Here is a 21408-nt window from a genome sequence, read left to right on the forward strand (position 1 = left end):
TGCCCCCCGGAGACGTACCGCTCTTGTAGCGCTCCCGTTGCTCTATCTTCAGCGTCAGGTACAGGGTCCGGATGGGGAAGTATACAGCCTGGGGATACACACGTCCCACCTGCTCAGAGAGAGTCAGTCGTGAGTGGGACGTGGCCCGCACCTGGCCGGCGCCACTGACTTAGTACACACAGGAGGCCAGGCTGAATAGCAAGTCCAATGTCCAGTTTAGCCTGAAAAGACCCAGGAGCCTGGTGTATTCCATCCGTCTCGCCCACCCAAGACTCTTCCTGGCAGAGCAACCTCACTGTCATCTGATCTAACCTGAGGATGACAGACACTCGCGTGCCTGCATCTCAGGCCGATGACGGGGAACACAACATGCCAGCAGCCTTCATTCACCAGAACTGAGAGCGGGCTGACGCGCGGCTCCCTCGCGAGTCACTTCACTCTGCGTAACTCTAGGATGCAGGGCACTGGCCTTTTTCTTTTAGGTAAGAAATGCCAGTTTTGGTCAACTAGAGCTCTACGGCTCCTTCAGAAGGGCTGAGCAGACATTACCCAGCTTGGCCACTGGCCACAGGGAGGCTAGCTAACATATGTTAAGAGATGTCCAGTGAACGATGATACCAAACAGAATCTACGTTTTTGACAGATCAACTCCAAGGGAAGTACCGGTACCCAGAACATAGCCGCAAGCGCTCAGGCAAGAATGAGAGCATTTCTGGGTGCCGTGGAGATGCTGAACGTGAACGACGAGTGAGCAGCATGCCCCCGGGCGCTTGGTTACAGGTTCACATGTGAAAAGTTACATACAGGACTCCGTACTTTTATAAAACAAAGCACCATCAGAGGCACCAATCCCAGACCGAACTGTATCCACATGTCCCCTGTTCAGGTCCCTCCCCTACCTCTTGGCCTCTCCGTAGGAGGAGGACAATCTGGAGCCGACCTCAAACAGGGGTCACGACAGCCTTTTTACAGGCCCAATCCCCCCAGCCTGCCCCAGGGCACACAACTGCCAGCCTCCAACAGCTGCAGCCGGACAGCCGGACCCAAAGCAACAGGCCCCACAGCCCACTGAGCTTTCTTCTGGGGCTCAGAGCGCCCAGTCCAGCCCGTGATGGGGAGTCAGCCGTAAGCAATGACCGCACACCCGCGCTCGGTCAGTAACCTGAGTGCTCACCAGGCCATCTGCGTTTTAACAGAAGGCATACTTTACGTGTATCTTACGCGGTGACGTGTGTAAGGGAAGAGGTAGCATCGCGACGCTGTAAGCCCAGCGGATCACTGCCCGCCAGCCCTGCTGTCCTCAGCTGCTGTCACTTGAGCTTTGTAAGTGACAGCTAACTGTGTACACTTGCCCACCATCTGACTCGGTTTCAAAACTCTAAGCGTGCACGTTTTCTCTCTTGGACCAAAGGATGTGAAAGGAAAACGCTTTTTTTCGTGAGCAAAGAGGACTTGCAGTTCCCACCTGGCTAATCAGGTTCAGAAGCAGCTTTCCCTCGGAGCCGACCAGACAGGTGAGCAGCTGTGGGATCCAGGCCAGCCACTGGATGGGCGGCACGCCGATGCAGTACTTGTCCACGGCATCTGCCAGGGTGTTCTTGTCATCGTCAAAACTCAGAAGCCACAGCACCTAAGACAGAAGGGAAGTCAGAGAGCTGAACCAGAGTCTCCAGTTCCGGTCAGGGGACGTTCCCCCGACGTTAAACCATCACACAGGGCACCTTTCCTGGCATCGTGGGAAAACATGGACAAAAGGCCCAACTGTATGATGAAACTTCACTATAAAGCTTACAGATAAATAACGCTGAGAATTTAAATACAGTCTTCATCAAGGTTTAGCTTTAATGCCAACTACTAACTGGTCAGCTGGCTAGCGGTGGTCAGTGTGGACCCCAAGGGGCTCCAGCCTGTTACCCATACTTGCGATCTCCCCACAACAAAATGGGCTTCCGCTCAGATCTCAGAGGACCCCACCCCCGCTCCAGCGTGAGGCTGCCCCCTGCTGGCAGTCTGGTCTCTACTGAGCCGTCTGAAACGATTTCATCTACAAGAAAGCACACCTGGATTCCGGCAGCGAGGCGGCTTCTCGGTATTATTACGGTCAGTCTGTGTCTACAGTTGGCTTTCACTACTGGGATGTTCAATCCAAACTCTGATATTAAATTAAGGAATTCTAAAAACTCCTAACCTTTACTGGGCAAAGTAAGCGGAACAACCTATTCTTAAGTTATCTGCAAGAATGGATTCTGGGTTGTACGGATGTGATTCCTGGGGAAGCCAAGACGGTGCGAGGCTGGGGAGGGTGCTCGGGCTCGAGCGCCCACCCACTGGGCACACGTGGGCACAGCCCTGTGCCCGGCGCTGCAGTGGGGTTCCGCGGGACGACCCCCCCCCCCCCCCGCCCCCCACAGGAGCCCAGGGGCTCAGCGTCACCTGTGACCAGAGCTGACCGGCTCCGGCCTGTGTGCGCGGTCCCTGCGGGTGAGGTCAGAGTCTGAGGCGCGCAGCAGGGAGCGCTCCCGGCAGAGCCCTTGCAGTCTGCAGGAATCCCTGTCCAGTGTGAGGTCCACAGCCACACCGGACCTAGTCCTAAGACCCACCCACACTGCAGGCTGGGTTTTGCCGCCGAGAAGTCCTCTGACCCCAAGACCGTCCAGGCCTCCACTTTTCAGCTTTAATCAGAACCTATGGACTCTGTGTGGTTCCTCATGCCCAGCACAGACCAGCAGGTCGTTGAACTTCCATCCAAACTAAAGGTTCCCAGGAAGGCCTCTGGTTAGAGCGAGTTCTTCCGGCCTCACCTTGGCCAGGTACTTCCTCGACTTGCTCTCGTTCTGGTGCCGGCAGGCGTGCAGGTAGCAGGTGATGGCGGACACCCCGAGATGCAGCTGCCGCTCCTTGACGAAGATGTTCTCCAGGTAGTCGCCCCACATGGCCCAGGCTTTCACCAGCACGTCGTGCATCTGCACGGCCGCGGAGAACGCTTTGTTCGCTTCCTCAGACCTGGCGGGACACAGATCGAGACGGTGAACACCACGGAATATAAAACCAACTGTTTTAAAGTGACTGATGCAGTGGCAGTTGGTACATTTAAAATGCTGTGTGACCACCACCTCTACAGAGGCTGCGAACATTGTCATCACCCCCAAGGAAGCACCGAACGCCCCCAGCCCCCAGCGACCACCCAAGGAGTTACTGCTGCTGTGTCTCAATGGACTGACCACTGCACATCTCACACTAACGGACCCACAGATAGTGACTGTGTGTGTCTAAACTCTTTCAATCAGCCTCAAGTGTTTTTGAGGTTCATCCATGCTGACGTTCAGGTCAACACTTCACTCCCCGGAGAAGGAGATGGCAGCCCACTCCAGTATCCCTGCCTGGGAAATCCCATGGACAGAGGAGCCTGATGGGCTATGGTCCATGAGGTCACCAAAGAGTCAGACATGACTTAGCAACTAATGTACATATCTTGCACAAAGTCAGAAACACTCAACCTATATTTAAGAGCTGTGTTATATACGTTAATCCAAGCAGGTCTGGTGAACCCTGTGATTAAAGAAACATGAGGTTTACGTCTGCTGTGCAGAAGCAGAGGCATCTCGGCCACTGTGAATTGCCCTGGAAACATCCCATCCCTGCTCCCAATTACTCAGACTGTTGAAGCAAAGACAATTTGGTTTAACGAACACAAAACCGCTTTCATGGTCTCAAAACGTTTACAGTGATATAGAAAAGGCAAGGATAGAAACAAATAGTTACAATACAAGTGGTAAGTAAAAGGTATGCTACAAGATTTAGAAGAGGGAGTCATTAATTTTGGAGTTGGACGGGCTTAAGAAGGCCTTAGAAAGAAGTCATGTTTGAGCTGGGTTGTGAAGGATGATGGGAGTTCACCAGAACTCAGGATGAAAGGATGGTCCTGGAGAAAGGGGGGCCGTGCGGAGTCCTGCAGAGAGTTCTCACAGCCGGACAGGAGAGGTGCAGGAGAGGTGGGTGTGCGTGCCAGATCACTGAGGGCCACTGTGCTCACGAACGTGAGACCAGGGCACGGTGAGGAGCCAGGGCAGGGTTTTGAGCAGAAGAGTGGGGTGATCCTTCTGAGACACAAATCTGACCACTTCGTGACCATGTTGAGAATGTGTGGGAGAGAGAAGAAATTGGAGGCAGTTAGGAGGCTTGAACTGAGGCAGTCACAAGTGCGTGTGGGGTGGGTGTGTTTGAGAGGTATGTAGGAGAACTGCAAGGACTTGATTTCATGATTAAATGAAACGGAATGTGTGTGTCTTAGTCACTCAGTTGTGTCCAATTCTTATGCAACCCCATGGACTGTAGCCCACCAGGCTCCTCTGTCCATGGAATTCTCTAGGCAACAACACTGGAGTGGGTTGCCATTTCCTCCTCCAGGGGATCTTCCCGACCCAGGGATCGAGCCTGGGTCTCCTGCATTGCAGGCAGATTCTTTACCATCTGAGCCACCAGCGAAACCCAAAATGAAGGGGTGCAAAGCTTTAATCGTTTAGAAAAATGTTAGCTATATTTTTAATACTGTTGACATTTAAAATCATTTAAGATCAGATTGGGAGAAGGCAATGGCAACCCACTCCAGTACTCTTGCCTGGGAAATCCCATGGACGGAGGAGCCTAGTAGGCTACAGTCCATGGGGTCTCGAAGAGTCAGACATGACTTAGCGACTTCACTTTCACTTTTCACTTTCATGTACTGTAGAAAGAAATGGCAACCCACTCCAGTATTCTTGTCTGGAGAATCCCAGGGATGGGAGCCTGGTGGGCTGCCGTCTATGGGGTCGCACAGAGTCGGACACGACTGACATGACTTAGCAGCAGCAGCAAGCATCAGACTGGCTTAGGTAAAACTTAACATGGAATTTATAAATGAGTAAAGAAAAAAATGCACTGGAGAAGGAAATGGCAACCCACTCCAGTACTCTTGCCTGGAAAATTCCATGGACTGAGGAGCCTGGTAAGCTACAGTCCCATGGGGTTGCAAAGAGTCGGACACGACTGAGCGGCTTCACTTTCAAAGAAAAAATATTAAACACACTTCTGATGAAGGTAACATTTTCTTTTCTTTTTTTCAGTTCCACCACTTTATTGCTACTAACCCATCTCCCTCCACCCTCGTACACACACGCTCAGTCATATAACCCCATGGACTGCAGCCCGCCAGGCTCCTCTGTCCATGGACTTTTCCAGGCAAGAATACTGGAGTGGGTTGCCATCTCCTTCTCCAGGGAAGCTAACATTTTCAAAGCATGAAATAAATCATTGACTAAAATGTCACAGAATCTGCTATTTGAATTCAGATTTACCAGCCTTATTTGCAGTAATTTTGATACAATAGTTTCAACAGATAAGAAAAAATTCAGACTACCATAGCCATAGCATCGTCGAAATGGAATATCCTATGGTTTTAAAAATCATGGTTGTATTTTTTATTATTCGGTGCTTGAGCTTTCATTATAAAACTCATGTCTGTCCACATATAAGCCATGGCTGAATTCCTGGATCAAAGATTTCAGAAGAGAATTCAGCAATGTTCTTCATCACACAATCTGCTCACCACAGAAAGCCTGGCCCACTCTGTCTGAGATGGAGCATGGGATTTTCAGGTCGTCCAAGGGGTCACTTCCCATTTAAAAAGGCTTTTACTCCTTACTAGTAAATAAAAGTTATTTATTTCCTGGTGGCTCAGATGGTAAAGAATCCGCCTGCAATGCCAGAGACCTGGCTTCGATCCCTGGGTTGGGAAGATCCCCTGGAGGAGGGCGTGGCAACCCACACCAGTGTTCTCGCCTGGAGAATTCCAGGGACGGAGGAGGTGGCAGCTGCAGTCCGTTGGGTCACAAAGAATCGGACACGACTGAGCGACTAAGCGCAGCAACGTATTAAAGGAAACACCACTTCGTTCTGTTTCCTGCTGAGTACTATTCTACTGTTGGCACACACCGCATGTTGCTTATCCAGTCGTCTGAGTTGTTTCAGTATTCTGCTACTGTAAACAGGGCTCTGTGAACCTTCACGAACGACTACCTCCTTGAGTTCCTGTTTTCAACTCTTGCATAAATCCCAGTGTAATTGCTGGGACATAATTCTTCGTTTATAGTTTTTTGAGGACCCACCACACTTTTCCAGTTGACCGACCCTTCCTCTAAAGCAAGAATCATCTCCAGAAAAGGAATCAACTCTGTTCCCAAGATGGCATACAAGGAAATGGGGCGATGAATCTGTTATTGGCAGGTCCATGGTCAAACGACTCGTGGTTAAAAAGCACCACACTCACGCCAGCTTTCTGATCCTGCTGCAAGTTACTACGTTGCTAGAGATACAAAAGCTGAACACCATCCCTGACAACTGACGCCAACTCATGTCAACTTCTAGTTTCATCTTCACATTGCTTTTAAGTTACAAACAACTAAATAATCTGATGAGTCTTTCTCTCACCCACCACCTATGTAACATACATACTTGTTAATCTGAGCCAAGAACATCCCCTTCAGTGCATAAAATTCAGCCGTCATCTCTTTTGTGAAGTATTTTAAGTTTGTAGATTCAATAACTTCAAGGCCCTGTTTGTAAAAACAGAAAGCTTCTTGAACTTGCTAGACAATCATTGAAAACCTCATTAAAATATTGATCCAGGCAGTTAAGTCCTAAAGGTCACTGACAAATGTATTTTAAACTGACAAGGCTTGCCTACCTTGAATATTTGTTGACTGACAGAGAGTATTTAAACTGCATCACTAAACACAAATTCAGTTCCAGACACCTTAATGGTATTATTTTTTCCAAAGCTTTACATTATCTTATCTGTTCCATTGTTTATTATTAATATTCCTCTGAACATAGCCCAAATCTACCATATACCCTCACAGTCCTGCAATTTTTAGTTTCTGTTCTATAACTACATTATCAAGAGTATATGGCAGAATAGAGACCGTGGCATATACTTCAAATACTCAAGTGGCTTCGTGTCCCTTTCTCCTTCTGGCAGGACTGCTCCCCGAGACCAAGGAGTCCTGTAGAGGTCCAGTCCCTTTCCCTGTCGTCTGAACCAGGAGCTGGCCCGGGAGCCCTCACTGTCAGGGCAAGGGTGGGCACTGGGTCTACCCGGCACCCTACCTGCATACACTCGTTCTTGCCCATGACGCCTGCCAGCTGGAGGTAGCATTTGACCTGCTGCCGAATCTTCTGGAAGCAATCCACAATAGGGACGGTTGGAATGGTGTGGATACGACTTAATATATCCAGAGCCACATTGACCAGGCCCTGCTTCCGGGCAATTTTTCCATATTGGATGATCGCTGAAGCCGACGCGTGAACCCCAAGCATAGCATTGTTTGAACTTGGGTCGTGCTGAGAACTGTTTTCATATGCAGTTACAATAGCTGGGGAGGAAAGAAGTGAGACTTCAGTCCATGTCAGACATTTCTCAGTTTAAGGCTTAAATAAAAAATGAAAGACAGACACAGGGTGGCTTATGGAAACGGGAAGCTCTGCATCGACCCACATTACTCTTCCTCAGACTCTGCGTCAAAAGGACGCTCTAACAAGCACTAGCTCCTCAGCTGAGAGTTACCCTCTTGGCTAAGGCTGCTCTGGATAAAAAGAGGCCTGGCAGGTCTAGGGAAAGCAGCAGCGGGGCCCAGGGAAGCTAAGCAAGGTTCCACACGGCCCCCCGAGAGCAGGTCTTGGGGGGGGGCCTTCAGAACAAAAGGGCCACGACCCAGAGCTCTTATCCCACTGGTCCACACCCCTGGTGCCAACAGGCAGTTGTTTGGCAGCAAGTCTGTCCTGGGTGGAGAAAGGGAACAGGGAGGGAAATTCTTCCCCTCTTTCACCACCTTCATCTTTACCCTCGTCATACCAACCACCTCTATCACACCTGCCAAGAAACAGAAGATTCGGTAAAAGAAAAAACAAACAAAAAAAGAACGAACAGAAAAACACAGCCAAGACATGAAACCAGAACAGTGGGTGTCTGGAAAATTACATGGTGGAGGCATGCCGGACCAGGCGGGTTTACCCTGGTAATGATGCTGCCGCCACATGAACACGCTGCTCCAGTGGGACAGGTCGTCGGACACGATGGGCAGCCGGTTCCGCCACGTCTTCACCACCGTCTTCATGTCGTGCAGGCTGTTGTTCCGCCCCAGGTTGCTGGGCTGCAAGCCTGCGTTAATCTGAGCAGCCTCCTGAAGCTCGATGATTTGCTGGGCTGCCTAAGGGGACCAGGGTGACAGATTCCACAGTGAGCAGGGCGCTAGGATTGCAGGAGGAAGGCAAACCAGAGCTGACCGGGAGCGTCTCCTGTGAAGGGCTCAGGATTCAAGCGGATGCTCTGGGACCTGCTCAGATGCGGCATCTGACTTATCCCACGCCTCACACATGCCTCTCGGGATGCCACCCCCTGCCCCACTCTAAGACCTCCGCCTGCCGTGACACCAGGGTCTGGAGAACAGTGGGGTCCACGCTTGCCCTCCCTCTGCCCCCCATTGGTGTGGCTCTCAGCAGGTCTTTGACAACGCCTCCTGCCCTCAAGCTTTCCTCCGTCAACATCTGAACCTCGGGGCCATCAATCATCTCAAACACGGCTCTGATGCTCTCTCCCGGCTGACACGTGTATTCTCACCATCTGCATACCCATCTGTCCAGGCCCCCCCACCCTTTACACCCAACACATGCTGCTGGCTGCAAACGTGCGGCGCCCTCTGGAGACCCTCTCTGCTGGGGGTGGGGGCTGGGGCGCAGCTCTGAGCCTTTTCCCACGCTGTCAAATCTCACCCTCCGTTCCCCACAGGGATTCTTCCCTTCTCTGAATCCTGGGTTTATCTGTGTTTGTTTTCACATGGCACCGAGTCACAGACGCCCCCGTAAAACTTGGCTTCTTACGGATATGTCCTCTCTCTCCAGCCTAACTCTTCAAGGAGAAATGTTTTTAAACTCTGATTTGTCCAAACCCCCAAACATAGCACCAAGTTCAGGACACAGTATCCTTTTGTTTGCTCTTAATTTTAAAAATTGTCTACAAGAATTCACACCTTCCTCTGTATCTATACTTCAAGTTTAGTTCATTACACTCAAATTTCTGAAACCTTAATCTAATCTTTCCTCCCACCAAAAGCTTACCGAAGACAGAACTATGGGGTATTTGTTTTGTAACAGCTTTACCAAAGTAGAATTAAAACATCACTGAAAGCAACCTTTCAAGTGTATGGCTTAGTTTTTAGCACTGATCTTCCTCAACTTACCATGATGTCATGTCCCAACAAACTGATCATAAGTTGAAAATATCTCAAGTTGAGAATGCATTTAACACACCAAACCTACCAGACACCCTAGCTTAGCCTCCCTGAATGTGCCCAGAACACTCACACTACCTAACACAAGGCCTGTTTAATAATGAAGTGGTTGTCTCATATAATGAAAATGAAGAGCAGAATGGCCATCAGCAGGCAGCCGTCCACCGTCAGGATCTCACGGCTGACCAGGCGCTGATGCTCGGGGCTGCCGCCCAGAGAGCATCATACACGCATGCTGGTCCAGAAAAACATCCAAATCCAGCATCGAAGTATGGTTTCTACTGAACATATACTGCTTTCAAGCCCAAAACAACAGATACAAAAAGGGAAGATATCAAAACAAGGAGATAAAACTGCTTTGTTGAGCTTCTGGTTCAGTATGAAAAGGACAAGATAATCTAAGTGTATTAATAAATAACTACATAGTTTAAAAAACCACACTATACAAATCAATGTAGCTTTTTTAAGTCTCAGAACTGCTCTTTCTAGAGGAAAAAAAGCATGAGCATTCTGCACTACTGTTAAACAGCCGCCTATAGTTTTCCCTCACTCAGCCACACTGGGAGCTGCTCTGCACCAGACTCCAGACAAAAGAGGTCGAGAGCTGGCACGGCCCTGGGTGTGTGCGTGTATCTGCATGCATGTGCGCGTGCACACACACAGGGGCCGCGAGGGTGGGAAGAAGGAATTTCCACGCAGGGGGCAGCGTGCACGAGGGGCTGTGGGGAGTCAGTGCCCGGCGGCCCGTGTGGGGCAACGAGTCAGGACAGTGAGGACGGAACACAAAGCAAGAAGCCAAGCACGGGCTGTTTAAGTGCAGCCTTGGGGTCTCAGAGGGAGAGCCCTGGCTCAGACTGCACAGCGGCATCACACGAGGCTGGCATGGTGGGCGTCAGAGGGCGCTCCCCAAGCAGGAGCGATGGCCACCGCAGCCACCCGAGGGGGGCCTCCGTCACTGAGACCCCGACGCCCCAAACACCGGACGCCACACTGCAGTCCTCGCCCTTCTGACTCTGGCCGTCCTCTCGCCGAGCCCGAGTGCGGGGGGGGGCGGCCAGGGGAGAGGACGGCGGGAAGGAGTTTCCTCTGCCATGCAGCTCTGCTCACAGCCCTCAGCCTGGACGGGAGGAGCTCTGCCGGGAGGGATGCCCCTGGAGAAGGACCCCCCCACCTGGAGAAGGGGACCCCTGGAGAAGGCTGCCCACACCGCCCCGGAGAAGGACCCCACCTGGAGAAGGCTCCCCCCCCCACCCCTGGAGAAGGCTATCCCCCCTCCCCGCCCCCGAGAAGGGCCCCCCCTGGAGAAGGCTCCCCCCGCCCCCGGAAGGGCCCCACCTGGAGCAGAGGCGTGTGCACGTGTGACACCACGTGGGGCAGCCGCCGCCACTCGCGGATGGCCAGGCTGCTGGCCATCTCCACCAGGCGCTCGATGAAGCTCAGCTGCTGCTCCTCGGGGTGGCAGATAGCCAGGTACCCACGGTACATGTTGACCTTCCAGGCCATCTCCTTCGGACAGCTCACCTCTACCTGGGGAGGGGAAGAGCATCACACGGAGGCAGTGGGTATACTTCCTCTCGGTGCAGAATCAAAAAGCCAACTTTTTGGTAGCCAGTTTATGCAAAGCAGTAAAGTGCAATTAGGCTATAAACAGACACTCGTTTTCTCTGGAGAGGTCATATATTACATATTTTTCTGAACACTCCCCTTTTCCAAAACACCAAAGCGTGGCCAATCTCTCTGGCTACGAGGCCTAACCACAGGCTCCTTGCTTTAAGATTACTTGTAGTTCCAAAGAGGGGAAACAGATAAGACTCTGTTACGACAGACGAGATGAACAACCTACAAAGTTGGCCAGGGAATTTCAAAAGGCTTAAATATGTGCTCATCTCCACTCTGGTAAGTATAATTTTGAATTGTCTCCAACTCACACTGTTATCCTGAGAAATCAGTCTAACTTGCTCCACATTATATACAGAAGCAGAAGACAGGTTTCTAAGAATATGAGTGAACATTCACAAACTTTACTGTCATTTAAGTCCACATTTAGTATCCACTATAAAATGTTCCCCAGATCGCTCTCGTATCCTGGTTGTCAGCTCTACTGATGAAGACGACGGAGTCCAGAGCATCACGTCTGCTCCCGAAGCCCAGGCGGAGGCTCCAGGTGGGCCCTGGAAAGCCCCTGCGTTTGCCCGCCACCTTCTAAAGAAGGTGTTAGAACTCACTGTATCTTATCAGCCTTTGACAGAGCATTTTAAAAACTGTAAACAAAAAAAATTAAAGTCTTTTCAAAAATAACCTCTTTGTATATAAGATGAAAGAACACAGAGATGTTCTTGAAAGAATTTTACAGGACTTGCTGTAACAAGATCAGTAGGACATTCATTCGGAAGCAACGACAGAAATGACAGATATCAGAGCCGCGTGGCTCTCAGTCTGGAGGGGGAAAGGGCAGTGATGGTGACAACGACGCGCTGACCTGACACCGGTCCTGTCTGCTGACATCTGACCTCGGAGCACAGTCATGTCCATGACTCCGCCTGGTTCTCAGTAACCCAAGGAGAAACTCAGGGAGGCAAACTTGGGAACACAACTGCTTCCTATAGAATCCTTTTTGATCACAACCTATCATCTCACATCTTCTGGACTTAAACACTAGTTAAGACAGGACTCGTTCAATCACACCTACTGTCTGGAACATTAAGAACAAAAGCATCTCATTTTTCCTCTGCTGAAAAATATTACCTGATTTATTAAATCAAACCAAGAAATGTACTACTACAAGCAGCCCCGTAATCACAAGACACAAGAAGAGAAAGCTTTTTTTGAAGTACTGGTAAATGAGTAAATAATTTAGTACGATCAAAAACGTTTAAAATTAATTTACTGCAGATTACCCATAATGCTCATTAATACTTTGAACTTTTTCCAATCAGTAAGTGCCTTAAAACTGGGGGAAAATAATCAAGAACTTGTAAAAGAAGAAACTCATCTGTCAGACTTGTGGTCAGTATGATACTGCACATATCCTGCTAAGTGAGACCTCGAAAAGGAGAGAAAGAAACATTAGAGTGAGTTATAAATATTTTTATATTGATGTAAAATAAAGTGGAATATTTATCAGAATAAAGAAAGGACATTAAAAATAAATTTTTAAAAAAGGAGAACCAATGGTAAATGCAACCTGTCAGTAAACTATTTTTGTTTACCTACACACTGACTGGTTTACTTCTCAGAGGAACATAAACTCCCTGCATCAGAGAAGCCATTTCCCAGATCCCAGTCTAAGTCCAGATCCTGGGCTCTATAACCTCCCTGTAGTTAATGGTTTGTGACTATTTCGGTTCTTGCACCTTCCGCATTTTGTTCAAAAGCAGCAGCAGTGGCGAAATAAGCACGGGAGCCACAATCCAGGTAAAGTTTTAAGTCAATCCTTTCAAACACAGTGGCCTGTAACCTCCGTGCGCTTTGAGCCTACACATCAAATAAGGAAAACCACTGGTGTGACTAAATAGGCCCTTACCAGGAGAAGGGGCAAGGTGAGCGCGGGACTGCAGTATAAACCCTAAGCCCCGTGACGGACACCAGAGCAAAGGTCAAAGCCTGAGCAGGACAGGGGCGCCGGGGGAGAGAGACACAGGAGGGAAAAAAGCGAGCCACGGGCACGGCTGCGCCAGCGGAGGCCGAAGTGCCGGCGGGACGTGGGCTCGGGCGGCGGAGTTGGGCCGTCAACCCCAGCTGCCAACGCCCCGCAGAGGCTCCCAGGGCCAGAGACGTGCACCTCGGTGCCCACTCATCTGTCTCACACTGAACTCCTCCAGATGGAGTTTAACTTCTGAAAAACGTGCAGCCCAACCAAGCTAAGGGCTCGACTTCACTCACACGACACCGTTACCACTTCCGTAACACAAGATACGCTCTGAACGTGATACCGCTTTCCTGCGAGTTTTACTGACAGCCCGGCCCTGCACTTGCACTACACTCACACCTGCTGACCAAATCCACCAGGAAAACGGCCTCTGTTCTTCCCAGTTTCTCATAAAGCCCAGAGTCTCCACACCTGACACTCACTGTAACTGAAGGATGAACTAAAACTAAGTTATCATTTAACGCAGATTCATGAAAGATATTCGTGAAAACCAAAAGGAACCCTTACTTCCCAGGAGCTATCTTCTATCTGCCAAGGTGCCCCGCGTGACTCAAGTGAAGGGAGACCCCCAGAGGCTCCGGGCTTTGGAGAAAGGGTCCCCCGTGCCTACAGAGACTGTACCCTGAGCGTGGACAGGTCAGGCGGGGGGCGGGATGGGTCCTCACCTGCACCAGGGCTTCCTTCATGGCGGTCCAGTTGGACACCCGCCAGGCACACTCCAGGACCAGGTAAGGGTTGATGTGACCTTTGGACTGGCCGTACTCCGTCAAGGCTTCCCACTGGTTCAGCTCCTTGGAACACCTAGAGGCCAAGGATCGCCCTGAGCTCATGATTTTAAACCACTCCTTTCCATAGAAAGGAAAAAATGTTACCCCCACAGAGCAGGGTGGGCTTCTAAGGGGTGCCACGGTGCCCGGGGCACTGAGCCAGGGGTCCCCCTGAAGCAGCAAGAGCTGCACCCCCACAGCAGAGCAGAGCCTCCCAGTGGAGGCAGGACTCGGTCAGTTTCTCCAACACACACTCAAGTACTTCAGCCTTTATCAGCTGTTTGCAGATTTTTGTTTGTACTTTTCTTCGTGGGGCCATAAAGAAAGCAGCAAGGCCCCTTTCTAAAAATACTTGTTAGAGGAAATTTCAGACTTTCCATTGGCTCCCTTCAGTGACTCCTGACCATGTTCCCGTTCAGCTCACCGGATCCAGTGATCCTCCCAAAGCTGGTACTCTGGGAAAATGGCGGGGGAAGCGTTGCTCCTCTCGTGTTCCTTCTTGGCTTTGTCCATTGCCTTTTCATAGGACTCTTGCGCCTGTAAACATTAATAATGCTTTCAAACTGCTGCTTAACTAGCAACTTCTGCACGACCACTGCTCGATTACTTAGGGCAAGCTGGATCGCAGACCTGGGGCCGTGTCAGGCTCTCAGGATCTCCACTCAGAGAACGAGAGTGGACGAGCTGGTGCCTGAGGCCCCGCCCCGAGCAGAAGCCGCAGGACTCCGCGCAGGTCTCCACCCATCAGCGGTGGCAGCCAGGCCACGGCCATGCCTCTGCCTCTGGAATTTCTGTGGCTCGGCGTCCAACCCGGGGCTGCAGCCACTCCTGCTCAGTGACCCCACTGCCGAGCAAGGATGGCGGGGGAACTAAACTCACACGCTGAACACAACCTCCCTACCAGTCCCAACGGGACCGAGGACTGCGGATGAAGAGCACCTGCACTGACTACACTGAGAGTAAAGGACTTAGAACCAAGCTTCAAGGGTGTTCACGCCTCCAAAACTGAGCCTTGACTCTAAGAGCCTGTGTGGGGCAGGTACATGCTTCCAAGAAGTCAGGAGACTTCTTATTCAGACAGGGACCGCCTTGAGGCCCCGATACCACGGCACCTCTGTGAGCGCCTTCCACCGCCCACGAGGCCCGGAGGGTCCCCAGCAGTGCTACCTGCTCGAAGAAGCCGTGCTGCTCGTAGGCGATGGCCGTGGCCGTCTCCGAGTACTTGCAGCGCTTCTGCCACAAGCCCGCCCACATGTCCTCCTCCTGCAGCAGAGAGTAGAGCTCCGCAAGGGAGTCCAGGATCTCCTGGAACAGAACGCGGTCTCTGAGTGCTCGGGGAGGAATAGCGTGTTTCCCCAACAGGGCGACTTCATGGCCCCTCATCTGCCGCCACCGGGGAGGTGCTCATCAGGACCTGTGAACGGCGGAGGCGCGGCCTCACCTGCTGGGGTGGAGTGATGCTCTCCTGCTCATAGAACTCAGCCGTCTGCTTGGGCTTGATCTGCAGACTCAGCCCCTTCTCGAAGGCCTGGTGCTCCAGCATCAAGGTGGAGCGGAACCAGAGGTTGTGGGTCTTGCCCAGGTACTTGAGGACGCAGGGCCGGATGGGGATGGGCGGGACGCACTGGGACATGGCCTCCACAAAGCAGTTGAGGGCGCTGGGCTGGCAGTCCCGCTGCACCTGGTGGCTGCCGCTGCACAGGAACGGACTGATCTCCCCCGCCAGAGCCTGAAACCCAAGCGCGGGCTGGGTTTGGCCGGGGCCTCGTGCGAGAACCAGCCCACCTTCGCACTCTCCCCCGGCGTCTGGCATGGGTGTGATAACTCACGCTTGGAAACGCTAGTTTCCTCAGCCTTTGAAACCTAACCAAGAGTTTCTTTTGCAAACACTCCTCAAAAGCTAAAATTGCATTTTGAAAGAGGATTTGAAAAAGCACAGACTCACATGCTGCTGTCTGTCAGACAGGATTTTCCACAGCCTGGGGAAGAGCTGGACCCACGTCTTCTCAGCCAGCGTGGTGGAGATGTGGCAGAGTTGGACGAAGGCGCCCAGCAGGGCTCCCGTCTGCAGGAAGAGAGACCCGTCTGGCGCCCGGCCCTCGCCACGCAGGACCCCCACTCTACCCGACGCTGCCCACTGCCTGACGCTCACAACCTCAACAGATGTCGTGCCAAAGGCAAACACAAGCTCTGGGCACCACGGACCCCTCCTGCTGTGCTGAGCAGCTGGCACGGACACGGGAAAGGGGCTCAGTGACACGACGACACGTCTAACTTCCCAGGGCACCTCCTAACATTCCTGATTTCACCGTATCTGAGAAGTACGAACACCACGCTGACCCGGAAAGGGCAAGCAAGAGATACACAGATGCCATCAAAGCAAAGGCTGCTGAAGATACCCAGGGGAAACAGGAGAACTATACGCATAGGATATATGTTATTGGCCAACAAGTGTAATTCTGAAGAAATCAGGAACCATGAGAGGTCAGAGTCTCTGCAATGAACAGTGGACAGATGGAGAAGCGACTGGAATGGACAGGACTGGACCAGAACACCCCACAACCGGGGCCAGAGCTGGAAACTGAGGCCCCAACGGGCCCATCAAATTCACAAACGCAGCTGCCCCTGCCCACAGCTCCACTGTCCCTGAGGTGTGAGCTTCTCAGTCAAGTTTCTGGCAGCTTGAAGCCCACCTCCCCACACAGCCACACACAGCCAGCGCAGAGGGGCTCGGGCACACGCCTGCCAGCCCATGGTGGGCCCTGCGGCAGAGACAGAGACACATGTGTCAAGATCATGCCGTTCCTTTCACCCAAGGGCAGAGCAGGAAGGGACCTAACCCCAAACCACAAGCCCGGGATACGAACATTCCAGAGGGAGGGGGAGAAAACGTTCCAGGGAAGAATGCTCCTGTCTGCTACTCAGGCTGCCCTGCATGGGACGCCGAGATGAAACCAGCCTGGCTGCCCTCACACGGCTGTTCCGCGCCTGCTGGGCAGGCGGCTCCTGGCTCCACGTTAACACAGCAGAGGCCAAAGCTCTCAAAGGCCACAGGACCTGCCCACAGAAATGCTCGCCTCGAGCTATGAATGGGGGAGTCCGTGGGTTCATGGATTGTTCAAAATATTTGGGGTGGGGAGAGGAAAGCCACAATCATTCCCCCAAATTCGTACAGACCTTCACTTCCCGGAGCGTATCAAGAAATTTGTCATGTCTGTTGGTTAACATGTGCAGCTGGTTTCCAATATCCTTCTCAGACAGCTCTTTGGTTTTGGGCGTGCTGGTCTGATCTCCAGGAGCCAGTTCAATATCTATCTCTACATCCTAAATACAAAAAACAAATATGCAAACCAAAAGGTCAAATAGTTAAAGAAAATCAACACACACAACTCTTATAAACTTATTAAATTTTTGCCAAGTAAAACTTCGGTTTCCTGGAAGTCTATAATAATTTAAATAATCCTGAGTTCTAAAATAAAAGACAAGCAAATAAAACTAGACCAGATCTAGCGCTTTCTTACCTGATGCTATAAAAATGTCAGCATTTTGCGGTCATATTTGGATTATGGAAAGGAAAATAAAGAAGCACAACTTTAAGGAGTATAAAGACCACTAGGAATCACCGCCTGCCGTTCCTGAGAAAGCAGCACGGGCGTGTTCACTTGGATCAAGACCATCATCGGCGCCAATGCACAGCACCTGTGGGCACAGGGTTTTACACAACTCGCCCCCAAAGAGGAAGGAACCGGAGTTCTGTCTGAAGCTTCTGGGAAGTGACAGTCAACATCCCATCCCATCCCCACACTGGGCTCTAAGTCAGGTTATGGAACATTTGGTGTGCGCCATGGAGAAGGCAGACGAGTCACATCAAAAAAGTGAAAGTAAAAGCGAAGTCGTGTCCAACTCTTTGCGACCCCAAGGACTATACAGTCCATGGAATTCTCTAGGCCAGAATACTCGAGTGGGTAGCCTTTCCCTCCTGCAAGGAATCTTCGCAACTCTGAGATTGAACCCAGGTCTCCCGCATTGCAGGCAAATTCTTTACCAACTGAGCCACCAGGGAAAGCCCAAAGCTGCGTTTGAGTAATGCCGAAGCTGCCACTCACTCCACAGAGGACCACAGAAAGGAAAGAGGGTCCCATCACCAAACGATCGCCTGCTTAACAAGTGTAAAGTGAAGAAAGTTTTAATTTCTTATTTGTTAATGAAGTAGAGATCTCACAAACAAGAAGGGGTACAAACCACCCCTTTCAGAGGAAAGACAGTGCCTCCCTCTGCCAGTACCGACTGGCTATCTGCGGACACCCAACGCTCCAGCCAGCTTGAGCTTCCAAGGGCCGAAAGCCTGAAGGACACGCTCACAGATCCACGCCTTGAGGGGAGTCCCCACTCCCACACGGAGCCCTGACAACCATCAGGACTGAGGCTCAGCCCTGACGGTTAGTTACAGGCTCCCGGGCTGCCCCAGCCAGACTGCGTGGAGACCCAGGAGGGTCAGAGTAGGTGGCCTGTCGAACCAGCTAGAGACACGGCTCCTTCCAGACAGCGTCACTCCCCAGAGCGGTGCTTTAGGATACAATGTGGGCGACTCCTGACTTGGGAGAGGACCATCAGCAGAGACTAAAAGACCCTGTCCTCAGCAGCACCAACCCGTGGTAACTGATTGCTCTTAAAACCGAATGGCAACACCAGATGCTCATCAATTCTACCCTGAAATCCTGCCATCTGCAACACAGACAGACCCCCGAGAGCACTGTGCTCAGTGAAATACGTCAGAGAGAAAGACAAAGACAGACACATGCTCATAAACACAGAAGGCAGATGGCCAAAGGCGGGGGGAGGCGGGAGGTGAGACAGGCCAAGACATGCAAAGGCACAAACTGCTGGTGATAAACTCATCACGGGGGTGGAACGCACAGCACGGGGACTACAGTCAACAACACTGCACTGTGTATCTGAAAGTTGCTAAGAGAGTAAACCTTAGAAGTCCTCATCACAAGAAAAAAATCCTGTAACTATGTGTGGTGATGGATGTTAACTAGACTTACTGTGATCATTTCACAACACACAAAAACACCAAATCCTCACGTTGTACACCCGAGACTAACAGGATGTACGTCCACTGTACCTTGACATGACAAAGGAAACAGTAAGTAACCGAACAGGCGCCGCACTCAGACCTTTCAGCAGAGGCAGGGTCTGACGAGCTGCTCTCGCCCTGAACACCCCACGGCTGACACAGCATCGTCCCAGCGAGCCGGGAGGCCGGCCGGGGAGGCGGCGCAGGTGCGGGGCGTTACCTCCTCCTTGGACTCGCTGTTCTCGCGCTCCCGGGGCTCCTGCTTGACGTGCGTCACCATGGCGAAGGCCGCGCGGTCATGGCTGTCGGCCAGGTTGATGACGTTGGTGATGGAGGGCAACATGGCGCCCTGGCAGCTGGTCCCGATGGGCGTGCTCTTCTCACACACGGCCAGGAGGAGCTGGGGGCGCGCAGGGGAGGAAAGGCCCCCGGTGACCTCCGAGTCACCTCGCCCGGCACACGCGTGTGGCTGAGCCCCCAGCGCCGGGCTCGCTCTATCCCGCTGCCCCCACCTAGACAGGAGCCTGCACCTCCCTCCCACTGTCCCACTCAGGTGCCCCCGACTCCACGTCTCAGCGGGCTGGACAGAGGGGCCAGCGAGACAGGGCCCCGGAGGCTAGACTGTGCGCTGGGCAGAGCCAAGGAGTGGCGCGACCCGCTTCGCTTTGAGAAAGGCCTGAGAACGGCTGGGCGGCAGCAGGAAGCCTGTGCTGGGCGGCACCGGGTGGGTTAACACTAGCAGGATGCTTCTGTCGTTGTCGTCGTGAGGAGCGACAGGAAGGCAGAAAAAGGGGGGCCGTGCACTGGTGCCGCCTGGAGACAGGCCAGACCGCAGGCCAGAGGAGCAGCGGCAGCCCCTCCTCCAAGGTCTTTCTGACCACCTGACCCAGAGCCTGAGGTACCCGCCCGTCTCCTGAATGAAGAGCATGTCGGGGAGCCCTGCCCACTGTGCCGCCGTCAGGGTTCCACCCGCTGCTGCTCACAGCACTGAGAACAGACCTCAGCCCTGGTGGGAACGCGCCCACACGCTCTCCCTCGAGTCCCACCTCTCCCTCGAGGGCAATCTCACAGCCCGGGTGTCAGACAGTGGTGCCTCCGGCAGGCGCAGCCCACAGCCTGTGTGCACAGCATGCGTAACCTCCCGTTCTCACGGGAGGCCGAGGTTGCCTGGTGTGGCACGCTGGTAATAAAGCCAAATAGTGAGGAATACAGACACCTGACCACAAGCTAGTTAGAAACGGAGGCCATCTGACCCACCGTCCACTGAAACAGCCTGACTGTCCGTGGGGGCCCTCACCCCCAGCTCCCTGGCCCCATGAGCCAAGGGGTCAGAGCCCGTGTGCTGTCAGGCCGGCTTAGCCTGGCCGCTCCACCTCCCAGCTGTTCGTCAATTCCTTCTTATTAGAGATGACAGCGGTTCTGCCGTGGAGATGTCTGCCTCTCCGCATGGGTGTGGACACCTGGCTCTGGGCCTGACTTACCTCAATGCACTGCTTGATCCAGAAGTGGTTCCCCATGGCCTCCCAGTTCTGGGAGCAGGTCACGTAGAGCAGGCGCTCATAGACACGACGCTTCATCGAGTTGTCGAAAACCTCGAAAAACTTGGCCCTGATGAGTGGCTGCGCACAGCGCAGGCCCGAGAGAAAGGCCGGCTCAAGCTTCGCGGTCAGCTCGCTGCCTGACAGTGTCTCATCCCTGGAACATTTGAACAAAAGGCTCACTAATGACGCCAACATACGCTACGTGTCTTACAATGTAAACGGGTGTTTAAAACTTATTGTATATGAGAAGATTAAAAAGTCACAACACCAGTGGGTCAGACAGCACACCAGGGATGACGTGACATGCGTCTGGCTACGGTGATTACCTGTAGACGTAGTTAACAAGGTCTAAAAACTGCGCGTTTAGTTCAAGGTCTTCTGGAAAACGCTTTTCTATGTAGGTCATCATTTTCACAAGCAAAATGGACTTCTCCCGGAGTGTAGGTGTCTGCACAAATTTAAGAGTCAATTATTTGAGAAAGAACATGTTCAAAAGTATTTCAGTCATCTGCTCAACTGATTTTTAAGCTCCTACAGTCTTGTCAGGTAAAATAAGGTCATTTCTAAATGGTCCTTAGGATGCTTAAGACCAAGACAGGTGCCAACATAATTTTCCTGGGGGGCGGGGGGGAGGGGAGCCTACAACTCACTTGGGAGAGAAAGCAACTAAACTAGAAAACAAATTGGAAGTTTGCAAGCATCTTAGTTACCAAGTAATAGTCCCTCATCGTTATTTTTGGCTCATTTAACATTTTAACAGAAGAAAAAGGAGAAGGGGATGACAGAGGATGAGATGGCTGGATGGCATCACCGACTCGATGGACATGAGTTTGAGTAAACTCCGGGGGTTGGTGATGGACAGGGAGGCCTGGCGTGCTGTAATTCATGGGGTCGCAAAGAGTCGGACACGACTGAGCGACTGAACTGAACTGAAAACCACATTACACAACCAGTTATTTCAAGTTTCTGTTTAAAATCTGTGAAGCACAATGAGAAAAATCCAACTTAAAAAAAAGATCCCATGAATGCAAATACTGGAGAGAAAAAA

General features: G+C 51.9%; 1 protein-coding gene across 6 annotated transcripts in view; it reads right to left on the bottom strand.

The window, feature by feature from the left end:
• The window catches only part of TRRAP (transformation/transcription domain associated protein), an 89277-nt gene that overhangs the window by 12087 nt on the left and 55782 nt on the right, over positions 1-21408 (bottom strand). For 3 of the 6 annotated variants that reach the window (XM_061153683.1, XM_061153682.1, XM_061153680.1), the window contains exons 48-63: positions 20687-20808; positions 20301-20514; positions 19040-19219; positions 16917-17063; positions 15685-15804; positions 15181-15468; positions 14907-15044; positions 14164-14276; positions 13638-13773; positions 10659-10850; positions 8048-8243; positions 7144-7409; positions 6490-6590; positions 2802-3003; positions 1466-1630; positions 19-109 (exon numbers count right to left, since the gene is read on the bottom strand). In XM_061153683.1, coding sequence (XP_061009666.1) covers positions 19-109; positions 1466-1630; positions 2802-3003; positions 6490-6590; positions 7144-7409; positions 8048-8243; positions 10659-10850; positions 13638-13773; positions 14164-14276; positions 14907-15044; positions 15181-15468; positions 15685-15804; positions 16917-17063; positions 19040-19219; positions 20301-20514; positions 20687-20808 — 2671 coding nt within the window. Of the gene's footprint in view, positions 1-18; positions 110-1465; positions 1631-2801; positions 3004-6489; positions 6591-7143; positions 7410-8014; positions 8244-10658; positions 10851-13637; positions 13774-14163; positions 14277-14906; positions 15045-15180; positions 15469-15684; positions 15805-16916; positions 17064-19039; positions 19220-20300; positions 20515-20686; positions 20809-21408 lie in introns of all 6 variants that reach the window. The other 3 variants (XM_061153679.1, XM_061153681.1, XM_061153678.1) reach the window with 1 other exon arrangement.

The sequence above is a fragment of the Dama dama genome, chromosome 10 (assembly GCF_033118175.1).
Source record: "Dama dama isolate Ldn47 chromosome 10, ASM3311817v1, whole genome shotgun sequence".
In the NCBI taxonomy this organism is placed as follows: Eukaryota; Metazoa; Chordata; class Mammalia; order Artiodactyla; family Cervidae; genus Dama; species Dama dama.